The following is an 18,721-nucleotide window of genomic DNA, read 5'->3' on the forward strand; positions in this document are numbered from 1 at the left end:
AGCCTTACTTGCGTTCGCCGGGACCCCTTCATGCGCTTTGCTTTTCGCGACAAAGCGTCAGGTCAGGGCACTTCAACGGGATCCTTGAAGCTTGCGCATCCTTCTTACGTTAAGTCGCTGAGCGACAAAGGTTGCCGTTGCTGCAGTCGTAATACACATTCGTTATAGAAGGAGATCAGCGCTTCACCCATGCTCACACGGCTCGAAATCACGAAATCACAGATCGGTAACCGGACGGCCCCCCGGTGGCTTCGTCGACATGCCCACGCTCCACGCGTTCTTCAACCTTCCCACGATCCTCCTTACGACGCTGGTTGCCCACGCATATGCGCAACAAGGTGCTATCGATGACGAAAAAGTCTCCAACCGGCCCACTTACGCGACGGCACTCACGGGCGGTGAGGGTTGTGAGTTTACCGACATTGAGGAGATCCGCGATGGCTTCTCAGAGATGACGATGCTCTTCGGCGCTGCCACCCCGTTCGATCTCACTTCTCAGCCAGCGCGAGAGCTCTTTGGTTCGTCAATACTAGGGAACTATACAGATATGATTGCGACAAATCTGCAGCGGGCAGCGAATTATGGCGTACTGGTGGGGGGACAAGGAGCAGTAAACTCGGACATACACATACGATGCGACGACCCCATGAAGCTCTGCAACAAAGGCAACAAGCGCGAAGGCGACCACGCGGCATACAACATTGGCAACGACCCCCACGTAGTATTCTGTCCCGACTACTTTACCATGGACTCGCTCGACGCGCGCATCGACAGGAAAGCACAGAACCAGATAGAAAAGGACCGGTTGATGGAATACTACAACCGCGCAGCCCTCTGGGCGCGGATGGTTATGCACTTTAGTGAGATTGGTATAGCAGTCGTCCAGCGTCCTGCACCCGCGCCTCTCAACTCGACGAGTGAGTGGGTCATTGCTGAATCTCGAGGTGCCATGAACACCTCTGTGCTCGCTGGTGTACTCAACGAACAGCCTGATAGACGCACGGATCCACAAACCCTCAAGTACGCCTATGGCGCCACACGTGCGAAATTGCTTGCTGTGTTGTCCACGCAGATGCCCTATGATGCTGCGAATAATGCGGAGAATTACGCCTTGTATGCGCTGGCACAGTATATCATAAAGAGGAGGGGTTTCTACCCGGCCGTTCCAATAATGGATTTCCCGAACGAGGCCAGTGTGCTTACGAATGAGAACCTGCAGGATGGAGAGAGGGTCAAATATGCGTATTTTGATGCTGTGGATGTTGTGTAAGTTTGCGTTTGTTCCTGCAGAGTGAGATTAGAGCTGACAATAGACAGTGCGAGACCAGCGAATATGGTATTAAAGGGTGCGCCGTTGCCTTCTTCGGATGCGTCAGCCAACGTCGTGTCATCTGCGGTGGTGGGTCTGGCAATCATTCTGATGGCACGCTCTTTTCTCTTCTCATTCATGGGTTGAAGTGTACGATGAGCAAACGACAACTCAAGTGGATGAGAACGGCTGAGCTGGAAATTAATTATCCACTCGGCCAACATATCCCTGACCCGCATCGGAGCTGAGGAACAGACTGCAGACGGCTGCAACGTCTACTTTCAGCGGACTGCAGAAGGTGCCTCATACAAAATCCAGCATGATCGGGTGATTGCACTTAGGCACCATCAGACCCTCCGACTTCTGGATCAAACATCGCCGCTGAGCAGCTTGGCATGCATGCTCCGACCCCTGAAGTCCAGGATCAAGGCCGTTTCATTCCCGCACGAGACGCAGGGAACAGCGAAAGGGTTCGCTAAGGGGTGGTTCATGGAGATTATGGGATATCAAATACGTAAGCTTGGTGTTCCGGCGCTCTGGGCCTATCCACAGTTGTGTTGGCTGTGGGAGATGGATGTTACAAGGGAACTCCGGCCTGGTTGGAGAATGGAACTTTCAAGTGGTCAAGCCGCAACAGCGAAAAGGCTGGTGGGAGGAAAGCTCAACACATGAAAGTGATGATGAGTTTCATGTAGACTGTTTGTAAGGGATGTATCAAACGACCTGTGATGGTCCCGTGGTATTACTGAGGATGAATACATGTGATTCTCCATTGGCTGTGTGTTATATTACAGGGTGCTTGACCGTGTTCCGCAACGGGATCGGCCGAAGAAGCTTCTTTCAATCAAACCCATAGGGGTATCGTACGAGCTTCGGTGGCCGTACGGCGTAAACTGCCTACGGCGGACTCAAATGGTGATCTGCAGCCGAGGCGACAAAAGTCAAGATGATCATGGTAATCTAGGCCGAGGATACGGCGGGGAACCTAACGCAACCAGTGTGTTGTAGTCGCTCGCGCCGTGATGGATGATGTAACGGGTAGGGTGCATACAGTAATGCAGTACCAGCCCCCAGACTGGTCCCCAGATCTCCCAACCCCAGGGGCGATCGGTACATGTCAGCCAACTAGAGAGAGTGTCGTGTGACGGTTGAGAGTGAGTCAGTCAAACAGGGCGGGCGGAGGATTATTTTTCTTTTGGCTAATGAACGGTTGGGAATGCGGGGGATGGCGCGTTTTGCAGCAAAAAAAGACGAGGGCTGCCACGAAGAAGGCGCAAAGTGCAAACCCTACTGTACCAGTATTCAGTCGAAAGGCTATAACAGTCACTAGAGGCGCCCGATGGAATTGGAGCATGTCGTCCGGGGCGGTTCGGAAAGCTTGGCCGTTAGACGGCAAGTAGTGGACGGAGCAAGCGACTAGGAACGGACTAGCGGCAGCAGTTGGCAGTAGTGGCAGCTGTGGGCTCATGTGGGTGCAAGACTTCTGGCATGTGAACACGAACTTCTCATGCGCGTCGATCCGCAGAGCACACAAACACTAGATTGTCTTTCCCCGAGGCACGCAGTGAGATTCATGGGAGCTGGATGCCGGGGATGCGACTGCTCATAGCACCGTCTCCCCACACTCTACCCTTCGGCCTGCCCTCGCAGCGACCGTCGCGATCCGTCACCGTTCCTCACGTCATATGTCCCAACAGCTCCCAACAACTCCAATCTGAACCGACCTGAGACGCACCGTCACGACCAGGCGACTGCTTTCGAGTCTAGATCTGCCCTGGGAGCGGCGTACGAATGCGCTAGTCCGGACATCCTCGCACTCTAGCAGGTACTCTCTACCTAGTAGCTACCACCACCACCACCACCCTTTCACCTTCACCACCTCCCAAAATCAAGCTGGATACCCTGTCGCATCACTCGTTCGCGGGGCTCGCGGGTGCTACCGCCAGAAGCCTCCCACGTCCCGCTATGAACGACAAGGACCCGCCGCCATTTGGCTGTAGGTGGACCTGGAGTGCTTACAAGTGACTGCCGGCTGACAGTGAGAGTAGACACCTTTTCCAATGACTTCTTCGAAAGCATTCCCTCGGCCTGCGACAACAATGGCCAGTCCATCCTCAGCGACATGGAGAACCAGCACCTCGACAATTTCTTCTCGTCGACCAATCCCTTTGACCTCCTCGATTCGCAACCCCTCCCGCCAGCCCTGGAGTCAAAGGCAAGCGCGCATGACTACAACAACTGGGAGGACTTTATAGCCCCTCCCACCGTCCACCGCGTCACCAGTACAATACCAGACCAGGCGCGCTTACAAAACAACTTCCACCACGACCCGCACTATGCGCCGTCTCTACACTCCAACTTTCTAGCAAATACAGAGGATGAACTGCAGGCAGCCGCGACGCTGTTCAATCAGGCACAGCCCTCGTACATCAACGGCCGATCACATAGCATGCATGAGCAGCCACATGCAAGTACAAACTTTGCCGTAAATTGCACTTCCGATTTTAGTCACACTGGACTGTCCATGACTATACCCCCGCACAGTCTCATGAATGAACGCCTGGGTGTCCTGACTCCGAGCCATAATGGCCAGGGCATGGATCCACAATTTCCACCGCAGTGGTCGACAAGCAAAGCGCCGCAGCAACAGCAAGCAGACTTTGGGCCGCCGCTACAAAAGCTAGATCTGAAGAGATCATATACTTTTGGCACAGACAACTCATTCAATAGTCCATCCGGCTTCTCCGGACTTAACGGCCGCCCGAGCTCACAGGTTGCGGCACGGTCTTCAATAAACGACGTGGAAGAGACGCACCAACACTTGCTGCGCGCAGTAGCAGGTATCGTTGAAGCTCCAAGTACCAGCCCTACCACATATACCCATACAGCCTCTTCACTTGCCCCTGGACCGCGCGACGACGACGATCAGTCTGAAGAAGATGTCTCCAACGACGAGCACGATGATCGGCCGGCAAAGAAGCGGAAAAAGAGTCTAGCCAAGGGCGGCAAAGACACTCCGAAAAAGGCTGCGCGCAGCAGCAAAGCCCGCAAAGCGGTCGTGGCTGAAGAAAGCGCCAAGAAGAAGCGGACGCCGGCTGCAGCACAAAAGACACACCGCGAGAACCTGACGGAAGAACAGAAGCGTAACAACCACATCTTATCTGAGCAGAAGCGTCGGGATTTAATCAAGCAGGGCTACAAAGATTTGAACGAAGTCGTGCCTGCCGTCCGCGGCGGTGGTCTCAGCAAGAGTCAAGTCCTAGTCGAGGCTGCGAATTTCCTAGAGAAACTCATCGAAGATAACGAAACCTACCGGCGATCAGCTGGGTGAGCATCATAGGGGTCGACGTTACTACCGCGCACGCTTCACGTGTCAATCACAGCCACGCGCCCGCTATCGCATTAGGGTTCCTGCTTGGACCGATGCAGCTTTGGCAGGACAGCTAGACTGGATCTTGAATTATTACATCACTTGGCAGAGAAATTGACCACAGCTTGGGGACCTTTGATCTCCACTCGTCTTTGGATTCCAAACTTGTCACATTCCGGGGCACCCTGGGCAGGAGAACCCGTCGATGGATATGGAGCTCAGATGAAAAGAGAGCATTACCTGATGCATTTAGTTTACCTTTTAGGAGTTTAGGATAGGCTACGATACCCCGACGAGGAAAGCTGAAACTTGTGTAGAAACATGTAGTTAAAAAATAAAACTTTGTATATACCTCTCTATCTTATACCTGCTGCATCTTCTCTTCCAAACCATCTGTACAGAACCCCACAATCATGCCTCTTTCTTCCCACCCCCTGTCTCCTTCGCCCCCTCCTCTGGAATAACAACCCTCATAGCCTCGTTCCTCACCTTCGCCGCCCCAAACTCATGTCCCACGGGTACACCAGGCACCCTACTACTCCGCCTCCCCGCATTCGCGCCGGGCCCAAAAACCCGCTTCTTCTGCCCGGGGTAATCACACCGCCCGTGATCATTACAATACCCCGTCTTACACTTCGCGTTACTGCGACACGGGGCCCCCAGACAAGCATCTGTGTCGCCACACGTCTTGCAAGCGCCCCAATCACAGTATTCATTCGCCGAACAATGCGCGGCTAAGAAACAAGGGGCCGGGTGATGATTCGGTGGTAGACAAAGCGGGGGTTCCTCCTCCTCCTCTTCTTCGTCTTGTATCTTCATATCGACAATAGCGAAGAGGTGCAGGAGGGAATCCGTATAACACGTCCCCTGGGGATTATTCGGTTGAATGACCAGTCTCTGCGGTTTTTGCGGCAAACCCATCCATGTCCTGCTCTTCTGCACGGGCTTAATCGTACGTCTCGCCGAACAAGTCGCGCATTTCCCCTTTTCACAGCGTAAATGCGATAGACAGGGTGTTTTACTATTACACTTCTCACCCACTTTCCCAGGCTGACTCTCAGCCAGTCTGACACATACGCTATTTTTACACCACAGCTCCGGTCTACATCCGTCGGGTGCGTCGCACAAATGTCCCTCACAGCCGAACGTACAGTCGCTCTGCTCGATGATGTGTGGGTTTAGCGGGACGGACGTTATGTTTGAGAGGGGCAGCGGGGAGATACTCCATTCTTTTGTGCGGTCCTTGGTGAGCATTTCGCGGAGGTAGTGCTCTGTTTCTTGGGTCGCGGTGAGCGGGGTGATGGTATAGGGGGGTGGTAGGTAGGCGGACCAGGAGAAGTGAGTGCGCGTGGTTTGAGATTGTTGGAGCAGAGAGCGGAGGACGGGCCAGGTTGTAGTGTGTGGGTGGAGAGGGTTTATTCGTGAGGAGGTCGATTCGGGGAGGGAGGTTAGGTGAGAGTATAGCTTTTTTCTGGTGTTAGTACGCTTGGGGAGGGTGGGATGGGGGAGGAGGGAGACGTACCCAAGGAATCCCCCTATAATTCAAAGCTGCACCCTGATCCCAAACCGCCTCATTCCGATAAAACAACCCAAGCTCGTCATTATGAACATAACTCCACTCCTCCACCAACAACAACTTCCCCCCTTTCCCTTTCGCGTTCCCATCCCCCAATGCCCGTGCCGTTAGCGTATTCCCAGGCACAAACATATTCGCCCACGGCGTGCCCGCCGTAGCATCTTTTTTCTTGGGATAATACCCATGGATCCCAATCACATCAATGGCCTCGCATTCAAACACGCTTTCAGGATAGTTTTCAATGCCGTCAGCTGATAGGGGGCCGGAGACCCCGCCGCTTATGAGGCAATGGAGGAGGCAGAGAGGTTGATGGTGTCGTGTAGATGGGTGGCTATGTCGCAGATCCAGGACTCGCCTGCGGGTATGGGCCAGATTGAGCTGAAGGGTTGGTTTTGGGTGTCTACGCCCTGGCGTATTTGTTAGCTCGATTGGGGGCTTGAGTTTTTGAATGGTCAGATGGGAGGGGGGGAGTGAGGGGGACGGACGAGGATGACTTCTGAGAGTTTGCTCCATGGGCGGCCGTCAAAGTTTTTGGAGGGGTAGTGTTTAAAGAAGACGTCGAGACGAGTTTTGTAGAGTTCGCGGTCTGGGATGGGGGGATTAGTAGAGGGTTTTTTTTACTTAATTCATCTTCCAACGTACATTCTTCTACGCTATAAAAGTCAAGGAAAGCGCCGTTGAGTTTCTTGCAATAAGCGTCACAGGGAACATCGTTTGTTCCACGAAGGGCGTGAGAATCATGCGGTGCGATGATAACTTTGACCTGGCCTAACACAATATTAATAGTGCATCTCCATACAAATCACCAACTCAACATACCTTTCGACAAATGATGTATCGCAGCTAACGTATCATCAAACTGATCAAGCATCGACTTGTCAAAACCACCAATCTCACTCTCGGGCTAACATCGTCAACGCTCCATCTCTCACAATCTAACAACGCACACTCATCTTACATCAGGATGTAACTCATCAGGTCTTACTATATCCCACTGTCAGCTCTCCTGCACACACCCAACGCACAACGGCGGGGAACATATTTACTAAACAGCCTTATGACCCTGGCCCCACTCCTCACAATCTCCCGTATCGTATCATCGCGATGTTTGGGCGTGAAAAACTGTAATTGAGGATAATTCACACCACCGAACGAGTGGTTGTCCGCTGTAATTCTCAAGCTCTCTGCTGCTGAGCCGTGTCCCGTGAAGGTCACCAGCGACACCAGCGCTGGTAGCAGAAGGGATGGTAATATCATTGTTTCCCCCTCACTCAAAGAAAGATGCAGATATTGTAGTAGTGAAGATGGAGAAACTGTCAGAGATTGAGACTAAATAGCAACCCTATATGTTTTTTTCTCGTCCATCTGGACACGTGTAAAACCGTTGCAAACACGGTATGTACCGGTACATTCACGTGGATTATAGCCACATTTGTGCTTTAAGGACCGGGGACTAAGGTACGGTTTTGCGGGCGTGAGGGAAGCGGCTCATATGTGTATATTAATTGCTAGGTGGAGAGCTGGCCAATGGGAGCGCGCATGTTGGGGATGTGTAGGGGTGCGAACGTGAGAGTGTGCGGGGGTGATGGGAATGTCACTTTGGTGGGAACGTGAGCGGCCTGAATTTAGGGGGCTATGTGTGTGGGATTTTTCTCTCTTGCGCGCGAGGGCTTGGTTGGGGTGGAGTGAGGTGTGGAATTTGTGGGGGACGCGGAGGTCCGGGGAGGGACCGGGAGTGATGCGAGGACGGTCGCGGTGTTGAGGAGTGGGAAGGATGGTTCAAAAAAGATTGCAAAGATTGTATTGTACCAAAACTAATTCCTTCTATCGCTAATTGTTTGTGGATTGTGTGTCCTTTGACCTCAGATGTACTGAGCTGCGGGACTAGGTTGAGCACTCCCAACGGACTATGCTCTTTTCAAGCATTTCTCAAGTTCACCGTTGGAAATATTGAGATCAGCTCATATCTATACCTGCACTGTGACTGTTTCGTTGTACGTGACTGACGGCGCGTTTGGTTTCACTTCATGGAAGAAACCTACTGTGGTCCATGCCTTTTCAGAGTACGCCAGGCTGACTTGCTGGGTTCGTTATATAAATCGTAAGAAGGTATTCGTAAGTCCAGTAACATGTTCATCAAGCAGGCTTCTCGCAGACAGCTTCCAGTCGTCCGAGGGTTGTCAGGACTTGTTCTCCAAGAGCCTCACCACTGGCTGAGGAGGGGAACCGGCCATGTCGAAGGTCACTGAGCGCGCCAACCACGTCTTGAACCTCAGCTAAGACTCTATTATTTTCTTGCTCTATTTCGGCAATCTGTGCCTCGATGCTCTGGCATGCCTCTTCGATGTCGGAGTGGACGGTTTGTAGCGTATGCGGTTTCTTGCGACTGCTCCCAGACAACTGTTCACAACGTCAGTAGTGTCCTCGATGATGACATGCGTATGATGGCAATACCTCTTCTTCCATCTGAAGCGTAACAGTGTCCAGTCCTGCTACGGTCGCATTGTCCAGTTGACGTCTCTCGCGAGCATATTCGCGCCTCAATTGCTTGGACCGCTTGACCTCATCGGCGATATCTCGGCGTACAAGTTCAATTTCCTTCTCTCGCAATCTGTGGAGCTCCCGGTAGATATCTTGGACGGCCGGATTCGCACGATGGGTACGGGGGAAGATGTCGGTAAAGTCGCGTAGTGTGACAAAGTCGCGTAGAGGAGCGGGTGCCAGGAGGAAGTCACCAAGGAGCTTAGCTTCTTGCGAGGACATTGTTATGGTAGTGGATGGCGAGGTTGAGCCGGTCCAGTCGGGTATACACGGTTGGCAAGTCAGTGTTCGTTGTGGGATGCCCTGAAGATGGAAGATCGGAGGCGCGACGACGCGTGCTGGTCCGTGCCTGCTCTCAGAAAAGACTCCGTAAGATGCGGCTGCAACGACCTCATGCAAACGTCGACCGAGCCATCTTTCATCAGGTCCATCGACTTCATCCTAGTGCTTGAAGTGAAAGACATTTGTCTTGCCGTTTCCATCATCTTCATCTGGCGCATCTTAGCGGCAGCAACACGCGATACGTGGTCGTCCCATCTCTCGCACCCTTACGCCTCCACTCTTAACTTCTCAACCTGCCAACCTCGAATTTGTTACTTCTCAGCACAATCATGGCGCCAGCGGCTGTACCTGAGCCGTCGTTCAAAAAAGATGAAAAAGTGTACTGCTTTCATCACGAGCTGCTCTATGAAGCAAAAGTGCTTGAACTGAGGCCTGTTGAAGGCGATGAAAAGAAGAATGGCTTCGAGTACAGAGTGCATTACAAGGGCTGGAAGAACACGTAAGTCTCATTCATCTGGTTTCCTCACTTGGCATCTAGCTAGATCCCGCTGGGTTCACACCGCGCAAGTCACTTTTGCCGCTCATTGCCCTCACTTCTGCACCATTGCCCAACCACGCCACCTCGTTCAGTCACTTGTATCTAAAACTTCCAACTAAACCTTTCCTCTCAACTTTCACTTTGTTTTCGACCGCTACGTGCAACTGTTAACATTCCGCAGCTGGGACGATTGGGTTCCTGAAGATCGGCTTCGCAAGCTTTCGCCCGAGAATCGGGAGCTGGCTAACAACCTGAGACACGAAATGCTGGCTGCTCAACGCGCCGCACGAGCTCAACCTGCACCTACTAAGAAGAAGACTCAAGGATCAACTCGCGGCAGCGAAGAACGCCAAACTTCCGTTACTGCTGCGCCTCGTGGTCAGAAGAGGGTCCGCGACAACGACCTCGAAAAGGTATTTACTCGACATCAAAGCGTTAATCATTTTTTCTCGTTTTCTCGCTAACTGTTTTTACAGGAAGAATCTTTCCAGAACAAGCTAGCTGTCAGGATCTACATGCCGGACAGACTGAAGAGTCTCCTGGTCGACGACTGGGAGAACATTACCAGGAACTTGCAGCTTGTGCAGCTACCTTCAGCTCACCCCGCCGGCATTATTCTTGATGAGTATCAGAAGCACGCCATCGAGACTGGAAGCCGCACTCGCATGGAGCGTGACATTCTTGAAGAGGTCATCGCAGGTGTGAAAGAGTACTTCAATAAGTGTGTCGGTCGCCTACTTTTGTACCGCTTTGAGCGCGAGCAGTTCTATGACATTTGGACGCGTACTCAACAACCTACCGACGACCTCGCTGGCAAGCCACTTTGTGACATCTACGGTGGCGAGCATCTCCTACGTCTTCTAGGTGAGTACTTTCTGGATTTTGCACCCGATCATGACTAATTAGTCTTAGTCACCATGCCTGAGCTCATTGCGCAAACCAACATGGACCACCAGGCAGTCACGCGCTTGCGCGAGGAACTTAGTCAGATGACTACCTGGCTGGCCAAGGACTCTCAGATCAACACTTTCTTTGTGCCCGCTTATGAGAGCCCGGGACAGGCGTACATTGACAAGGTCAAGTCTAGCACCTAGAAGATTAGCTTTTCCAAGGAGGACTCTTTCAGTTCTGAGAACTTCAACGGGGTAGATGTCGATTGACAGGACATCCGACCGGCAGCGTGTGAATCAACGACAGCTTTCATTTTTCTTCGTACCACTACTTCCTGCATGGCCAAGGGTCTTGGGACATTGCTTCGAATGGCGCATCGGCGTTGTAATCAAGATGGCTCAAAATACGAGCTTTCCGTGTGTGGGTAATTGGAGTCATGCTATCAGAATGCAATCATAGTAATACAGGATTCTATTGCCCGTTGTATCGAGTCTTCTATCGTGAGCCTTTGATAACGCTTTCCAATACACCAGCTGCCCAGTTCAGGCACCTCGTCATGTCGCCCTCTGCCTCCTTTGGCATACCATGTATACCCACGTTTTGACAGACATTTGGATCCAACTCGCCGTCCACGTCGCCATGTTTGAACAAAAACCTATGATCCTGGACATAGTTTGGCCACACAATATTATCTACGTAGCCTGGAGGGTCTTGCCAGAAGCCTTCTAACGTCACGTAGCCGCTTCTTGCCTCTCGTCTCCGCTTTGCTGTCTCGTAACTGGTGCGTAGGAAGAGTTTAACATCAAACAGCTCGCGAATATCCTTCATATCCTCGGAGAAGAGAAGAAAGCCATCAACGATGCAAATGCGTCGGCCCTCCCACTCCGGCTTCCCTTGAAGCCATGTGCGCACCTCATCCCTCAGTCTCTGGATCTCAGCTTCCGGAACGTAGTGCTCGCCCACGCTATTTTGGTCCTCTCGGCTCACGAGCCATTCTGGGCTCTTGCCCCGCTCTTTGATATGCTGCAGGGCGGACTTGAGCTGCGGGAGATTGATTGATTCTATGCAGTCCCAGTCCTGGACACCATTTTTGACGGGAATGTCGGCGTCGGTCTTGTAGAAGTCATCTAGGTGAAGGATGAAGAGCTTGGAGGGGGGGAATATGTCGCGCAGGAGCCGGGAGAGGGTTGTTTTGCCCGAGGAAGAGGGTCCAGATATGCCGACGAGGAGAGGTCGAGACATGGTCGGGGGTTCACCACACGCCTTCTGCTTCCTATGTCTACGCCAGCGGGGCTATCCAGATGATATGTTATGCGGAGGTTCCGTACCTAAAAAGCAATAAGCCCCAATCCCGGATCCTGGGTGCCAAATGCATCCCACGTTGATGGAGCCATGGAACATGGTGGGGCTGATCGGGATTCGATCGCCCCTCGGCCCGCTCAAGTTCCCCATGCGCGACGCGACATGATGGCCATGAGAAGCTTGACATTATCGCGTCCACCCGTCGACGCCTTTTGTAGTCATGGAGCCGTCACCGCTGACGCAAGACTCAAGACCTGATATATTCCAGCCCAAAATCATCAGCCTTTACGAAACCCTTTTCAAGGTGTGCTTCCCACAAATCCCGGCGTAGAAAACTGGCTTACACGGTATAGGAAGATGAGGAAGATGTCGAGCTATCCGAGGGTTTCTGGCAGGAGTTCTTTCTCCACCGGCCAGATACCTCCGGTCTGAAGAAGATGCTGGCCTCGGTTACTCCCGACGATATGCTACATCAACAGGCGCATTCCCAGCAACTGTTCCGCCAGGCCATTGTCCGCGTCAAGCAAGCCAAAGCCCCCGCCGACGAAATCGCCCTCGAGGTACGATGATGCCGCTGTAGACATGGCCTCACGCGCTTACCGCTTAGACCTTGACAGTCTTTCTCGATGCAGCCCTGAGCAAAAAGTACACGAATCCGAGCTCGGATATCATATCTGTCCTCTGCGGTCTCAACGATGCCGACGCTGTCATGACCGACTTTGTGGCCACGCTCGATACGGCTATACGAGGTGGGAGGAGTAGTAAGTCAAGCCCGGAGAATTGATTTGGGGGACCAGCTGATCAGATTAGTATCGGTGCGTCTGAGGGCTGTTCGAGCCACCCTATCCATAGCCGCCGCTGGCTTCCAGACAGCGCTTCCGTCGTACTTTACACATCGAGATCTATTCCCTTCACTTATGAAAGTATGATAAGAGCGTATACAGGGGCAGTATGGATACTGACGCGTACAGTACATTCAAGACTGCGACAACAGTACCGATGTCCTACCCGCTCTTTACCTCCTCGGTCTTTTGACAAATTACAACAAGTTCGAATTCCAAAATCCGTATAGACTACGGCTAGATGATTTTGTCAACGATGAAATCATACAAGACATGGTCGCGTGCTTTGGGAATACCTGTATAAAGCTACGGGATGCATACGTGGCTGTTCAAGACGACATGCCCGAAGGCTGGACGCTGGGATCAACATTGAGCTACATAGGTTTGGGCGCCCTTGCCCCGACTTCTCGCCCAACTACGCCCCAACCAGCGGCTGAAGATGCAAAGTCATTATTTGCTACTTTGTAGGTGCTATACGCATGATAGCCTGTTCTAGGCTAATCATCTACAGACCCGGTCCTGAAATTGGCCTTCTACTCTCCACGTACGACTTTGCCAATGCCAATAAAGTCTTCTGCTTCAACCTGGTCAAATTTGGATTAGAAAACAAGAGCCAGCCAACGCCCCTCAGCGCCTATCTTTCCTTGACTTCTTACATGTTCCAGCATGCCCATCGGTCTACAAGAGCTGCATTGTACACATATCTCAGTCTCTTTGTACTACAAATACTTGTTGAAGATCCGATGCTCGTCAAGCGTCTTTGCAGTGACGAGACGAAGCTTTCGGTGCGCTTATGTCGCCAGAGACAACCGTATCTCCCTATTGTGCGGGGTGAAAGAGTTCCTGCGGCTATAATTCTGGATATGGTGTCTGATGGCATCAGCCATAACCTACGGAGGCGGTTAGACGTCGACTTTTACACGTAAGTGTGTCTGTTTTATTTAGCCGACACCCAGCTAATACCTTGTAGTCTCTGTCTAGGCGTCCTCTTACGACTACTTTCGTATCTCAGTAGAGCCAAAGTCCGCATCGCATACCACTGGTCAGAAATGTGGCGGACTCTGCTATCTTTCGTCCGCTTCCTCACTACCTACGAGAGCGATATCAAAGCAAACTACAAAGCAAACAGTATGGTCAACGTCCTCGTCAATCTCCTCGCCTTTGCTCTTTCCAGCGGCGAAAACTTCCTCCCTGATCCCGCCTCATACGACGACCTGTTTTACAAACTCGTCGAGAGCGGCGATATCCTGACAAAGTTCCGAGACGCATATGGATTGGCTGGCCAGTCTGATTCGATGCAGACACTCATTAATGTGTCTTCGCATTACCAGTCCCTTCTCGAAAGCGACAAGGCAAAGGCGCGAAGCAAACATTTGAGTCCGCAGGAGGTTAACACTATCATCAAACAGGGGTATGAAACGCTTTCTATCGATGCGAGTGAGGGGCTGGATCGGTGGGAGAAGTTTCGAGAGGCTGATTACAAGTCGCTACTAAAGAAGATTGCGAGGGCTGCGGTGGAGGATGCCAAGGCGTTGAATGCGGAAGAGATGAAATAATTCACCACTGTAGGCTGGGTACTATAAGACTGAGTCTCGAGAGGCTTACGAATCAACCTCCATGCCGAAATACAAATCGAAGTATGCGTGTATCTCTCATATTCCCGGTACCCGTATATCGATTGATGTGGGGTGCATACATAATCCTGCCGCAAGCGTCTCTCTCCTGTGGTTCTCCTGTATTGATCGACATGCAGACACCACATTGGTCTACATCATCACGTGCGGGTGTTATGACCGGTGTACATAGAACCTGATTGACCGGCTAGGTAGTCTGTTACCCCTCACATTGTCCAGAGCATGTCCATACCGTACCAGATGTTACCTCGTGCCTTCTCTCCATATCTCCTTCCACCATGCTAAGAGAAAGCCCTCTTCCCCCATCAAATCATCAACATAACGACATCCAATTCAACACCATCTGTACATTATGGCCACCCATCCAGCCCCCTACAACATCTTCGAACCAGGCGAAAGTTCGAAGGTACGTATCCCCTCCCCCCTTCCTCTCAAGACAACCCCCCAGCGGATCCATCAACTAACTAAACTCACCAGCAAACAAATCTTAACACCACCCCCGCCTCATCCATTTACACCATCTACTCCCTTCCCTCATCCAACCCCTCTCCTACCTCAGAATCTCCACCTTTCCCCAACCCCCAACCTCCTTCTCCCAGAAACCCATACACAACACCCCCTTCAGCCACCTACACGCTCCCTGCACCGCCAACAGCCAGACCACGAGCGGTCGGACCACCAGCTGTTCGGTACCCACGCAGAGTGGCAACGGCAGCAGGAGGGTCACGGTATATGCATCTTCGTGAGTTGGAGGACGGTGGTGGAGATGGCGATGACGATGGTTTGACATGGAGGACAGAGGGGAGAATAGGGGAAAATATGAGGAGTACGATCTTGGCCATCCCGGTACCGAAGTTGAAACCGGTGGTTCAAGTTTTCGTGGCTGAGTATCAGGGGTTGAGATTGTGTGCGATTAGTGATGCTGTTCCTTGGTGTATGTTATCCCCTCTCCTTTCTTTCCCACCTCTTTTTAACAAGAAACCGCAGTACTATCCCCCCTCTCCATCCCCATCCGCCTCCAAGCCATCCTCGAAGACGGCCCCCGCTTTCCAGCTCCACTGTGTCATCCAGCACACCGGTACACGCATACACCGCGGGATAAGGCGCTGTTGGCTCTTCTGACTTCGCTGGATGGAAGGAGGGAAAGGGGGAATTGGTATGCGCAGGGTTTGGCTATTAGGGGTGGGAAGTTGGTGCTGTATAGGAGGGGTGGTGGTGATGGGAAGGGGGGGTGTTGGACCGCTGGGTGTGGATTCAGGGATGTTTGAGATGTGGGCAGAGGAAGAAGTTAGTGGGAAAGGGAAAGGGAAAGTGGAGGAGGAGGATGGGGACGTGGAAATGTTCAAGCCGTCTGCATTTGGATCTGGATCAAGGAACAAGGCTTCGAGCGTTCCTCCTCCTCATCCACAGCATCCACAGCATCCACAGCATATCCGGCCGGAAAACACGCAGGACATACAGCTCACACCATTCCCGCAACCTGAGAGGTCAATTTGGAGCAAAAGAACCCCTGCTAGAACTGAGGAGGGCAGAGTCGACGCCCATGAGCCAGCGCAAGCTAGGTGGTGGGCTGGGGTGAAGACTACGACGCGGAAGGTTTTACTGTGGACGTTTGTGAGTGTAGTTTGTACTCTTATCATTGGGGGCATTATTTGGGGGTTGATGGGAGTTATGGTGAGGAGGGACTAGTGATGATGATGATGATGATGATGATGTGAAATGATTAGGGTCATTGTGTGTGGTGGCGTTGTGGACACATGTATATCTGTGGGATTTCCTGAATTTTTAGTGTTTAATGTCATATATTCTCTGCTATACACGCCTCATCTCCGGTCCACAATTCATGACTATGTTATACCAGTCTCCATACGAGTGTAATCTGGCCTGTAGATCTTAACTATCTCACAGCAGCAATTCAATCTTCAGGTATAGTTCCCGCCCCTCCAATACCGCCAGCGTCTGTCTCTCGATTGTTGAGTTGGAAAATGTTGAGTGAAATAACCCTTCCAATATATACTTGGAACGGTATATATTCAAAATGAGTTAAATGGTAATCATCATATCGGCGGAGACCAAAGAAGACAGTGCCATCCGCCCTGTTCCACATTTATGCTGTAAGCTCTGCTCCAGGAGAGCGTTCCATGTGAGCAATGGGGTCATTCTCCTGTATTAGGGTAACAGTGAATGTGTTCCAGCCGGGATTGCCCCAGGGTAGACAGCCAAAGCCGGTTCGACACACAGATTGAGGTCTTGCCAGGACAACAACGGCAAGACACATCAAAAGGAGGTGAAGATATTTAGAAAAAGTTCGGAGAATCGTGATGTCAAAATGATATGATTGGAAGGCTTGGTGTGGTTGGGGTGAATTGTGAACAGAAAATGGAATAGTAGGAACCCAATGCTTTTATATTCTTGAGCCTGATGTTCCAAGCCTCTCCTCGAATGTTCCGGAAAGTAAGCCGATCTACACCATGCGGCTGGCTTTCTAAATACTTTTGACACATAGAAACCCCGCCTTGAAACTCAAATAAATCACAATGTAGTGTGTTAAAATATCCAATGATGATCTGTATCAGTGTTGGTGACAGTGATCTTGGTGCTCGAGAGTACTTTGATGTACTGCACGGGTGAGTCAGCTATACGGGCCGTCTCGTATGTATAGACTAGTGTAGTTCTTGGCCACACAGATTCCGAGAGAATTGTTGGCCAACAGGATAGCTTGGGTATGGCAGATCATCACCTACTATAGATCAATGTAATCTCGGTATTACCACTTCACCAGGTCCGTTCCGTGCCATCCCGTACAACTCAACTCCAGTCTCCACGAGCTCTATTTAGTGTAATCCCGTATAGCATAGCTCTAGTCTATACGAACTCTATTCAGTGTAATCCCGTATAGCGCAGCTCTAGTCTATACGAACTCTATCCAGTGTAATCCCGTATAGCGCAACTAGATTCAACACGAACTCTGTTCGGTGCAATCCCGTATGAACCAACTCCAACCCCTGTCCTATCCCGGCGTAGCACCGTGTTCCTGAGATATGCAGTCCCATCTCTGGCAAAGCACCGTCATGATCTATGAAATGATGCTGTTTGTGACTGTTACTCGACGATCAATCCACCCTCAAGTCTTTGTTTCTCCACCGTAAGCGACGAAAGCCGCCGTGGATCATGTATTTCGGCCGATGATAGACCAAATACTGTACTGGTTTTTCGTGGAGAGGACCGAGATGAATTTTGAACTGGGTGCATAGTGTGGAATTGCACTCGTCTCCCCGTCACGGTTGAATTTTTTGGGTTTTCAAGTGGGGGTTTTCTATGTATCAAAAGTTGACTCTATAATTGGAAAGGCAGCCGTCTATCAATCCGCGCTCACCGCCGTGCCATAAGCTGAAGGCCCCTGCCTAAACTTTTGCGGGTCAGACCGGCTTTCCTGATCAGCATTGATACCGTACATCACTATCTCAACCGCTCAGGTTTTTTCATAAATTTGCCACATGTCCCGTCGTTTCAAGTCCAGAAGCAAACCAAGACTTCCCCTTCTACTTGCACCAAACAGCTACGGCTACGCCTCGAACCCCCAACGAGATTCAACGCCTCCCCCATCCACGTTTCGACATTGAACGCCTCCCACCCCCATTTCGCCAAAAGTAAGTCTTAAGTGTCTTAATACAAATCATACAGACCATACAACTAACACCTTCCTCAATTAGTGAAGCCCTTGCTCTATGTCCTCGTCACAATCTCACCCGTCACTGCCGCTAGGATCTGCCACCTCGATTATTTCAATGCCGAAAGCAGGATGTCTTGGGATGACTGGAAGGCGGCTGCGCCAGGGACATGTGCTTCTCTCGGTGGGAATTGGGATGGTGGCCTGGGTGAAATAACCGATAACCAAACGATGACGTGCAACGGCGTCCCCAATTGGATTCCCTGTGACGGCGTCGCAGATGTAGGAGGGCACAACGTGGTTTTCGCTTGCAACAATTGCGCGCCCGTCCCAACCGGGCCACCAAGATAAGTCTTGGGAAGACATAGCTGATTATTGGACAATAGGAGGCAGGAAAGTTGCAAGGTCACAATACAACGATTTTGTTCCAATTAGCTACAAATTTAAACAGATTGTGAGAACCTATCGTCCCTTCTTAGGTGTAATACGAAATACATACGACTAATCGTGATTATATATCTGCAAAAGTGTAACTGGTATATTATGAAATTGGCTAAGGTTATTCGGATGGGCAGAAAAGATAACTAGGCCAGCACTTCTAAAATCGGGAAATTTGCTTTCATCGCAATCACAACGCCACCTACTTACAAGAGTGGAAACTCCTAATCAAACACTATCCTACTCCTAATCAAACACTATCCTACTCCTAATCAAACACTATCCTACTCCTAATCAAACACTATCCTACTCCTAATCCCACCTACTC

General features: G+C 51.3%; 9 protein-coding genes across 9 annotated transcripts; 5 read left to right on the forward strand and 4 right to left on the reverse strand.

The window, feature by feature from the left end:
- Positions 1-259: 259 nt before the first annotated feature.
- On the forward strand, positions 260-1,456 carry PtrM4_102530 (uncharacterized protein; the record flags this gene model as incomplete). Its single annotated transcript, XM_001936321.1, has 2 exons — positions 260-1,266; positions 1,318-1,456. 2 exons carry the CDS (start codon positions 260-262, stop codon positions 1,454-1,456), a joined length of 1,146 nt encoding a protein of 381 aa, XP_001936356.1.
- Positions 1,457-3,274: 1,818 nt separating this feature from the next.
- PtrM4_102540 (HLH, helix-loop-helix DNA-binding protein) lies at positions 3,275-4,640 on the forward strand (the record flags this gene model as incomplete). Its single annotated transcript, XM_001936320.1, has 2 exons — positions 3,275-3,305; positions 3,358-4,640. 2 exons carry the CDS (start codon positions 3,275-3,277, stop codon positions 4,638-4,640), a joined length of 1,314 nt encoding a protein of 437 aa, XP_001936355.1.
- Positions 4,641-5,090: 450 nt separating this feature from the next.
- On the reverse strand, positions 5,091-5,933 carry PtrM4_102550 (uncharacterized protein; the record flags this gene model as incomplete). Its single annotated transcript, XM_066107471.1, has 1 exon — positions 5,091-5,933. One exon carries the CDS (start codon positions 5,931-5,933, stop codon positions 5,091-5,093), a length of 843 nt encoding a protein of 280 aa, XP_065961920.1.
- Positions 5,934-6,533: 600 nt separating this feature from the next.
- PtrM4_102560 (uncharacterized protein) lies at positions 6,534-7,208 on the reverse strand (the record flags this gene model as incomplete). The annotated part of the gene is made up of 5 exons (XM_001936319.2): positions 6,534-6,662; positions 6,741-6,841; positions 6,898-7,023; positions 7,075-7,159; positions 7,203-7,208. 5 exons carry the CDS (start codon positions 7,206-7,208, stop codon positions 6,534-6,536), a joined length of 447 nt encoding a protein of 148 aa, XP_001936354.2.
- A 1,183-nt stretch (positions 7,209-8,391) lies between these two features.
- On the reverse strand, positions 8,392-9,018 carry PtrM4_102570 (Cnl2-NKP2 multi-domain protein; the record flags this gene model as incomplete). The annotated part of the gene is made up of 2 exons (XM_001936318.1): positions 8,392-8,655; positions 8,710-9,018. The coding sequence occupies 2 exons, from the start codon at positions 9,016-9,018 to the stop codon at positions 8,392-8,394; spliced, it is 573 nt and encodes a 190-aa protein (XP_001936353.1).
- Positions 9,019-9,407: 389 nt separating this feature from the next.
- On the forward strand, positions 9,408-10,710 carry PtrM4_102580 (MRG multi-domain protein; the record flags this gene model as incomplete). Its single annotated transcript, XM_001936317.2, has 4 exons — positions 9,408-9,577; positions 9,798-10,029; positions 10,093-10,480; positions 10,529-10,710. 4 exons carry the CDS (start codon positions 9,408-9,410, stop codon positions 10,708-10,710), a joined length of 972 nt encoding a protein of 323 aa, XP_001936352.2.
- Positions 10,711-11,002: 292 nt separating this feature from the next.
- Positions 11,003-11,749, reverse strand: PtrM4_102590 (Udk, Uridine kinase; the record flags this gene model as incomplete). The annotated part of the gene is made up of 1 exon (XM_066107472.1): positions 11,003-11,749. The coding sequence occupies one exon, from the start codon at positions 11,747-11,749 to the stop codon at positions 11,003-11,005; it is 747 nt and encodes a 248-aa protein (XP_065961921.1).
- A 524-nt stretch (positions 11,750-12,273) lies between these two features.
- On the forward strand, positions 12,274-12,378 carry PtrM4_102600 (uncharacterized protein; the record flags this gene model as incomplete). The annotated part of the gene is made up of 1 exon (XM_066107473.1): positions 12,274-12,378. The coding sequence occupies one exon, from the start codon at positions 12,274-12,276 to the stop codon at positions 12,376-12,378; it is 105 nt and encodes a 34-aa protein (XP_065961922.1).
- A 140-nt stretch (positions 12,379-12,518) lies between these two features.
- PtrM4_102610 (DUF1741 domain containing protein) lies at positions 12,519-14,207 on the forward strand (the record flags this gene model as incomplete). The annotated part of the gene is made up of 5 exons (XM_001936315.2): positions 12,519-12,570; positions 12,620-12,732; positions 12,781-13,115; positions 13,163-13,573; positions 13,622-14,207. The coding sequence occupies 5 exons, from the start codon at positions 12,519-12,521 to the stop codon at positions 14,205-14,207; spliced, it is 1,497 nt and encodes a 498-aa protein (XP_001936350.2).
- Between the last annotated feature and the right edge of the window lie 4,514 nt (positions 14,208-18,721).

Source organism: Pyrenophora tritici-repentis, chromosome 5, assembly GCF_003171515.1.
Source record: "Pyrenophora tritici-repentis strain M4 chromosome 5, whole genome shotgun sequence".
In the NCBI taxonomy this organism is placed as follows: domain Eukaryota; kingdom Fungi; phylum Ascomycota; class Dothideomycetes; order Pleosporales; family Pleosporaceae; genus Pyrenophora; species Pyrenophora tritici-repentis.